Source organism: Hibiscus syriacus, unplaced genomic scaffold (genome assembly GCF_006381635.1).
Source record: "Hibiscus syriacus cultivar Baekdansim isolate YM2019G1 unplaced genomic scaffold, ASM638163v2 tig00111008_pilon, whole genome shotgun sequence".
Lineage (NCBI taxonomy): Eukaryota > Viridiplantae > Streptophyta > Magnoliopsida > Malvales > Malvaceae > Hibiscus > Hibiscus syriacus.
Window position 1 is genome coordinate 1,164,442 of NW_024062951.1, and position 9,040 is coordinate 1,173,481.

At 35.2% G+C, this 9,040-nt stretch overlaps 1 protein-coding gene across 1 annotated transcript; it reads left to right on the forward strand.

Annotated features, from left to right (window-relative positions):
* The first annotated feature begins 4,750 nt into the window (after positions 1 to 4,750).
* LOC120149632 (probable aminotransferase TAT2) lies at positions 4,751 to 8,033 on the forward strand. The gene is made up of 8 exons (XM_039162367.1): positions 4,751 to 5,176; positions 5,303 to 5,421; positions 5,542 to 5,762; positions 5,968 to 6,186; positions 6,333 to 6,392; positions 6,748 to 6,903; positions 6,984 to 7,077; positions 7,806 to 8,033. The coding sequence occupies exons 1-8, from the start codon at positions 4,806 to 4,808 to the stop codon at positions 7,937 to 7,939; spliced, it is 1,374 nt and encodes a 457-aa protein (XP_039018298.1). The 5' UTR covers positions 4,751 to 4,805; the 3' UTR covers positions 7,940 to 8,033.
* Positions 8,034 to 9,040: the final 1,007 nt, after the last annotated feature.

The following is a 9,040-nucleotide window of genomic DNA, read 5'->3' on the forward strand; positions in this document are numbered from 1 at the left end:
TAAATTTAAATAAACAATACTTAGTAAAATATATAATATGATAAGTTACGAATTCAAAGAAATAATACCTGCATGGTTTCTTTTCTTGTAGTACCACTGTTGAATAGAGGCTCGAAAAAACTCCATTAACATAGTAATGGGTAATTTCCGGGAATGACGACTTAGAGCGTTGATTGATTCTGCACTATTAGACGTCATGAAACCATATCTTGCTCCAAGTTGATGTGCTCTTGACCATCTTTCAAACCCGACATCTTCTAGTGTTTGAGCACACTGAGGCAAAACACGTCTTAAACAATTTATATGCTTATTGAAATCCACTTCCCGATAAGCTTTTACAGCCTTCCAGTATGTCCATTTGTGCTTTTTTATACCAGCAGACATTGATTTTAGATTTCTATACAAATGAACACCACAAAGTCCATGAAAAGCATCTGGGAAACACCTTCTAACAGCGTTGTCAATTGAGTTTGCCCTATCGGATATGATTGTCAGATTGCTAATAGGACCTATGCAATCCCTAAGATGCCCCATAAACCATGTCCATGAATCAGAGGTTTCAGATTTGCCAACCCCGTAAGCTATTGGCAATATCCCATTGTTAGCATCCATGGCTACTGCTAATAAGTTTACTCCAAGGTATCGACCTTTCAAATGTGCTCCGTCAACTATAATAACTGGGCGCATGCAAGTAATAAACGAACGAATCTACAAAATAATATACACAAGAAATATAATCATTTAAATGTGAAATGCATGTAACTAACAAAAATGAGTCAACAAAATTATATTGATTTACTAACCGTAGCACCAATGGCGATAAACAGCAACTCAAAGCGTCCATCTCTATCTGTTTTGATATGAGTTACCGACCCAGGATTTTTCAGCTTTAAATTGTGACAATAAGCCGGCAGTTGGGCAAACGATGCTTCTGGCGACCCCCTCAACAATTCCAAGGCATAACATTTGGCTCTCCAAGCTTGAGAATATGATATACTAATCTTGAACCGAGCATTCATGTCAGTCATAATTTCATGTCCCCGATATACCCTGCCATTCAAAAACATTAACTCAGCCAGAAAACCACCCAACACCTTTTTGTTTGCCTGTCTATGGTGAGGAAAAACTTGGGTTCTTGAACATGTATGTTTATCAATAAAAGTCCTAACTTGAAACATTTTGCAATCTTTTATTCTCTTTGCAATCATACGCCACGTACAGTTTTTGTCAATCATACACCTTGTTTCGAAACGATCTTTGCTTGATTTGTTAACTTTTAGTTGATAGCCATCTTCCACACATTTCGTATATAAAGCTATCTTCAAGTCTTCCTTTGTATCAAAACAATCATCTTTCTTGATACGAATAACTTTTGTGTAACAATCAACTGCTTTCTTTATCAACTCTTCTTCCGGTATCTGAAGTAATTCTGGCATATTCCAGTTATACGCCCGTGGCATTTTCTTTTCTTCGGGGACTTTTTCTTCTTCTTTTTCTTCTTCAGGATTATATGAATTACAGAATGGATGTTCAACATGTTCATTCACAGTCGTAACTTCCTCCTCATTATCATCAACATTACATTCTTCGGCAACGGCTGTTTCATCATCAAAATTCGGGTATTGACCAATATCAATATCATTACACGCATGGTCTGTTTCTTCTTCTGAAACATCATCAAAATCCGTGTATTGACCAATATCAAAGTCCGGATATTGACCAAGACCAAATTTCGAATACTGACTAGTACTCACAATTTTTTCTGTTGGCTCATCATCGTCTAACTGGTCAATACGAAAACCGGAATTTGGTGCTGAAAGTTGATTGGGATTTGGATTAGAGAAAGGTTGTGGGTTTTGAGAAAAACTTAGTTGATTACTACCCGCTACTGACCCAACAATACTACTTCTAGGTTCAACAACATACAATGTAACATCATCTTGTGAAACACTAATGTAAGCAATGAATCGTTCAACATCTTCATTGTCGGTTAACAAATAAACTTTACCATTTCTCTGATAAGATAGCCTAAATCCACTTAGGGGCTCTAAATTCAATTTATTTGAAACACGTAGCATTAGAGTTTCATAAGTTAACTTTTGTAAAGACAATTTTAGTTGAAGATTCATGGGTAAAGGCATATATTGTAAAACACCATGAACATTATCCCATGACCCTCCAAAACACAAATCTATCCAAACATGATCAACATTAGATGATTTCATGGTTGTAAATTAATTTACTAAACAGACGAGCTGCGAAACTAAAACCTGTTGCCGGATTGGGAAGGATGTCGTTGGATATAGGAACGGATGTCGCCGGAGAGAGTGATAGATGGAGATGGAATGAGTTGCGATTTAGGGATTTAGTTTATGATTTCAGTGTTATATACCCAAAATTTCAGTGTTGTGATTTACAGATTCTCGTTGCGATTTACGGATTATCGTTGCGATTTACAGATTCTCGTTGCGATTTACGGATTATCGTTGCGATTTACGGATACGCGTTGCGATTTACGGATTATCGTTGCGATTTACGGATACGCGTTGCGATTTACGGATACGCATTGCGATTTACGGATACGCGTTGCGATTTACGGATACACGTTGCGGTTTACGGATACGCGTTGCGATTTACGGATACGCGTTGCGATATACGGATACGCATTGTGATTTACCCATACGCGTTGCGATTTACGGATACACGTTGCGATTTACGGATACGCGTTGCGATTTATGTGTTCGCGTTGCGATTTTCATATTCGCGTTGCGATTATGGAAAATCGCAATGCGAATTTGTACTATCGCATCGCGATTTTCAAGAATCGCGTTGCGATTTTGGAAACTGATTTGCGATTCTGGGGATCGCGTTGCGATTTTTATTTCGCGTTGCGAATTTGTTGGTCATTTTGGCAAATCCAAAAAAAGTTGGTTAAAATCGTATATTATAACTTTTTTTTGGTCACTGAGGCGATTTTCTCTTTTTTATATAGTTTCTAACGACTTTTAAAGTTCTATATTATCTTAAATATTATGTAAATATGTCAAACTTTTTAAAAATTACCCAATCACAATTGTACATGTGTTACGTAGTAATAGAAAAAGATTAACATTGTCATAGATCGTTCTTATTTGTTCATTAGTGTAATACATATGAACTAAATTATTCTGTTTTTTTCGAGAATGATGGATTTGTTTAATTTATAAATTGAAAAACAGGTATTAAAATATAATATATGTGTTCACCTAAAATTAAAAGAATATGTTAAAACTTGATTTCAATCGGAGAGAGGTTTTTTTTTATTAAGTGGAGATGTATTACATTTTCAAGGTAAATGTCAGAGTTCGAATCAGAGATGTATGTAAAAATTTATGTTGGAGTCGAATTTATAAAATTTGAACAGAGAGCTAACTTATAAGATTCCAGGTGGAATGAAACAGATTTTAAATAAAAAAATGTAAAGAAGACATCTAAAATATAAAATAATTTAATTTTTTAGGGAATCGACTATCTCAACCTATCACCTTCGATCTATCTCTGATTTAAATTAATATTATTGGCTACTCGACCCGAAAAGTTTTTTAATTGGGTTTACTAAGAAATCATCTTATTCAAACAAAGTTCAAGTTATAGAAATTTCCATTCTTAGTTTGAGTTGTTTTCTTGTTTGAACATAATTGGAGCAATATGAATTGTGGATCATTGAAGGATGGATCGACTCAATCAGCAAAATCAAAAGAGTAGAAATTAAAATCAAACTTGGGCATCTCTTAATTTAAGCCATTTATCATCTTTCGGCCTCCTATATTCACCGATTTTCAAGAAGAGGAGCAACTGAAAGGATCTTTAAATCATTATTATTACCTTTTACTAATTAAGTAAATAATGAAATCCACGTGTCAAATTATAATTGGAGGGGCACGCATAGGGAAGATTGTTGTGCCCTAGGCAGGTCTCATTATGCGATTCTCTTAGGCTTCTATGCCCTTTTGTTATAGTGGGCCCGTAGGTTTCTATTGTTGTAGTGTTTAGCATCAATGGAATCTCCATTCCGAATAGAATAGAATAAAATAAATTCAATTCAATTGTACTTTCTCATATTATGATTCTTATTTTGAATTATTCTTTAAATTTTTAAATATTTTAATTTCATCATCAACTCTCATTTTAAAATATTCCTCAAACTTTTGAATGTTGCAATTTCATCCATAAACTATGACAGTTATTCTAAATTGATCTTCGAACTTTTGGAAGTTTCAATTTCATTCAAACTATCAGTATATGCTAATTGCATCATTGTTAATAAAATCGTTAGGTCAAGTTATATTTTTATATGTTTGAAAAAAATAAAATTTAGATTAATCTATGGTTGAAGCTAGTTACACATTTGAATGAATTTGAGATGAAATTAGAAGATTTAAAAGTATGGAGACCAATTTAAAATGAGAGTTATAATTTATAGATGAAATCAAAATATTTAAAAATTTGAAAAATAAGAATCATGATTTAGAATGAAATTAAACTATCCAAAAGTTTAAGTATTAATTTAAAATAAAGGTCTTAATTTAAAGACAAGTGACACAATTTACTTATAAAAAAATACACAGATGACAAAAAAAAAAAAAGGATACGCCATGATTTTAGTGACGCCAGTGCACCCGTTAGGATAGAGTCCATTATAAGCCGCTCCTCACTCTTCTACCAAATGTATTCACGGATTGATTTTACCCTTTGCAGTCGCATTATTGCCCACATTTCCTTTTCCTCCCTGTTTCTCACACTTCGGACTTGTGAACTTGCTTGAGATGAAGTTTTCTAGGCTGTTTATGGCGCTCAACGTCTCCAAGCGCCGCTACTCAACCATGACCAACACCGTCATTGGTAATGTAGATTGCAAGAAGACGATGGTGGAGAATAGAGCAAAGAAATGGGGTTTCGAAGGGCAGACGGAGCTAAAGGCAACATCAGCCGTTACCGTCCGGGGAGTTCTCAACATGTTAATGGAAGGCCTCAACAAAGAAGACAGCAGGCCAGTCATTCCTCTTGGTCACGGCGATCCCTCCCATTTTCCAAGCTTCAGGACCGCGGCTGTAGCTGAAAATGCCATCATCGATTCCCTACGATCGGCTAAATATAATTGTTATTCACCCACTGTTGGCGTTTCTTCTGCCAGGAGGTAAGTGTGTTTGACTCTCTCTTTTTCATTATGAAATCACCGTTTCGGTGTTCATAATATTGTTCATTCCTATTATTTCCTTTACTTGACTGAAAATTTGTATTTATCTAATATGAATTCCAACAGGGCTATTGCAGATTATCTTAGTCGTGATCTTCCATACACATTATCACCAGATGATGTTTACCTTACAATCGGATGTACTCAAGCAATAGAAATTGCATTAGCAGTCCTTGCTCGCCCAGGTGCCTCTGTCTCCTGAAAATTTCAAATTCGTATATTTTAGACATTTTCTTTGAATTCTCTGTGGGTAATCTATTTAAGCCCCTAAAATTTGATAAGTTCTCCTTGTGTCGTCTCTGCAGGTGCCAATATTTTGCTTCCCAGACCGGGCTACCCCTACTATGAAGCTTGTGCTGCCTATAACGGTCTCGAGGTCCGTCATTTTGACCTTCTCCCTGAAAAGGAGTGGGCAGTTGATCTCAATGCTGTTGAGACTCTTGCAGATGAGAACACTGTTGCAATGGTCATTATAAACCCGGGAAATCCTTGTGGAAATGTCTTCAGCTATGAACATTTAAAAGAGGTTAGTTAAGCCCTTCTTGAGGATTGTGGATCTTGTTGCCATGGATGTTTGATTCTTTATAGCTTGTCTCATAATAGACAATGAAGAGAAAAGCTGGTACTTGTATGTTATTGGGAGTTCAAGTTCTTATTTTAGGCACAATTTCTTGGCTTTTTTTTTTCTTTAGATACAAACAGTGATAACTGTTTTTTCCCCCTGAAGTTAGATTGCTGAGACAGCTAGAAATCTAGGAGTTTTGCTGATTGGTGATGAAGCTTATGACAATCTAGCATTTGGAAGCACTCCATACGTGCCGGTTCGAGCATTTGGGTCAACTGTGCCTGTTCTTACCCTTGGATCAATATCAAAGAGATGGATTGTTCCGGGTTGGCGCCTCGGTTGGCTTGTGACAAGTGATCCAAATGGCATTCTTCGAAAATCCGGGGTTGGCCTCTAATTATTGTCCCTTCCTTTGGCTCAAGATTCTTGGTGCATTATATAAGTTGCACATATGATTTTCAGTTACTGAAGTCTATATGCATATTTCCAGCAAATAAACACTGTACTGATAATGTCATTTGTTTATGTCAGCTAGTTGATTCAATTACTGGATTCCTCAATATCTCCTCTGATCCAGCTACATTTATTCAGGTTTGTGATTCAAGATAGAGCTGTGTCAAACCCAAAAATGTTTAAACGAAATGTATTTCCGAAAGCCAGGAGGAAATAGTTAGTCCCTGAAAAGGGTATTTGCATTTCTAAAGCAATTAAAGTAGGAAACATATTTTGCTTACATTTTAGATAAGAAAGACTTGGGATATAATGAAAAACGACAAATAAAGCATAGTATTATCTGCCAATGAATATTTTCTTGCTTTATATTATAAATTTTGAGATCTGTCTGTTAATATGAATTTTCATTTTGAATCTTTAAGCACCACAGATGCTTGTAATTTTTTATTGCAACCTCTTGATGAGGACAGAGTAAAGTAGTTTTGTGAATCAGGCGGCTGTTCCTCAAATCCTTTCGGACACAAAGGTGGACTTTTTTTCTAAGATTATCTGCATGCTAAGGGAAGCTGCAGATATGTGCTACAATGGTGTTAAGGAGATACCCTGCATATCTTGCCCGAAGAAACCAGAAGGGTCGATGTCTGCAATGGTATGGGACTTAACTTGTGATCCATGCTACAGAAATTGTAAATTGAAATAGGGTTCTTAGTTTAGTGTCTTTTATTTCAGGCGAAGTTGAATGTATCAATGCTGGAAGACATTAATGATGATATAGAGTTCTGCTTGAAGTTAGCTGAAGAAGAATCGGTCATTGTTCTGCCGGGTAAGACAATAAACTCATCTAAGTTTTATGAATATAGTTTAACTGACACACTCGAGTTCATTAGCATAACTTTTTTGAACTTTTCTTATTTTGTAGGCATAATGTCAAAATTAGCCCTAAACGTTTATCGAAATGATAATTTTGGTCCCTATTCTTTTTTTGGAGTATTTTAGCCCCCAAAATTTCATTTTAGAGTAAAAATGTCCCTATTTTGGAACGTTAACCGTTTGTTAACTAACGGTTTCCATCAACGGAGGGACATTTTTGTCCCAAAATGAAACGTTGAGCCAAAATGTTTCAAAAAAAGAATAGGGGTCAAAATGATTATTTTAATAACATTGGGGGCTAATTTTAGTATTATGCCTATTTTGTATAGAGTATAACATGTTTGCCGGTGAAAGTGTTCTTAGAAGAGTCAAGAACTTGATCTATTGATTTGAGTAAGAGTATTTATACTTGCTATGAAGACGCACCACAAGAAAAATACTATGTTGAACCAAGTTACTCTAATGTATTTGTACTTATTATATTTTGCATTTGATGCTCTTGCACAATTACCCTTTTGCTTCTACACCTGTTTCACTGCCTCAGCTGCTCCATGAACCATTGGTTTCAATCGGTTGCTCCTTGAAAATTTTAAATTTTCATATATTATAAATATTTTTTATTGATAATTTATTTTTGTCTTCTAACATAAAATTTTACGTCTGACTCTGATTGCATTGCAGGGGTAGCAGTGGGATTGAAGAATTGGCTCCGCATTACTTTTGCTGTTGAGCCTTCAATTCTGGAAGAAGGGTTAGCGAGGATAAAAGTGTTTTGCCAACGACATGCCAAGAAGGCACCGAGTGGCTTTCACTGATTGATTAATCTAGAATCCGCAGGTAAGAGCTTTAGCGATGCGATTTAGGCTTAAGTCCACTTGTTTAATAAATATCCTTCTCTTATGTGCAAGTAACTGTGGAATTCCGTTCACTTCAAAGACTGAAGGGAGGTGAATGAATTCCATGATTCCCTCCATTATCAGAATAAAATGAGATGTTTCTACAACCTTTTTAAACTATATTTCTTTCACTGGTTAGATTTTAGATGTCTAAACTTTTCTTTTCAATTAATGTAAGTAATCAACGTTATCATTGTTATCATTTTAAGCGTCTCGGCCATAATAGTCATTAAAAAGGACGGTTATCTGACACATGTTACGTTTATATTTTTTTTTTTGAAATTTCTATTTAAAAAAAATTACAAAAAATCTATTTTTTTAAAAAAATTATAAAAAAATCCTCAAAATCATAGAATCTCTAATTTTAATCCTCATTTTCAGTCATCGTTGACCATATGTCGTTGCCCACTTACTGATCGGTCAGTACCTTTGTTATCATCTTAAACCCTTAAATACATAAACCCCATATCTGGGTTTTTGAGAGACAACTCATCGATGTCGAGTTTATCCGGGTTCTTTTCATTGGCTTTGTACGTGAAACGGAAGATGATGGAGATGGGGTTCGCTTGGAATCACCATTTTCAGTTGCGGCTACGAGAACTTGCAACGACGTCACGTTGGGTGTAGGAGTTTTAATGGAAACTAGAGCTTGCTTTGGAAAACTGTTGGTTTGGAATAGAAGCAGTACTGGGATTTAAAAAGGAGAGGGAAAAAAAAGGAAGGTGAAGGAAATGATCAATGCTAATGGTGGTGGAGGGTTGCTTGGAGGGAAGGGGATTAAAGTATTAGTTTTTTAGAAAAATATTTTTTAAAATAATTTTTAAAAAATATTCTAACATGACATGTATCACTTAAAGGATTTTTTCAACGTTTGTTACAACGGAGACACTTAATATAGTTAAGTTTTTAACGTTAGTCGTTAGACACTTACATTGATCAAAATAAATTTAGACACCTAAATAGAAAAAAAGTATAATTTGAACACTTATTTTTTGTAACACCCTCGACCCGTATCAAACC

Coding starts and splice junctions, on each gene's coding strand:
- LOC120149632 (XM_039162367.1), top strand. CDS start 4,806: ATGAAGTTTTCTAGGCTGTTTATGGCGCTCAACGTCTCCAAGCGCCGC. Junction 5,422..5,541: donor AGCAGTCCTTGCTCGCCCAG/GTGCCTCTGTCT, acceptor TCGTCTCTGCAG/GTGCCAATATTTTGCTTCCC. Junction 6,904..6,983: donor AAGGGTCGATGTCTGCAATG/GTATGGGACTTA, acceptor CTTTTATTTCAG/GCGAAGTTGAATGTATCAAT.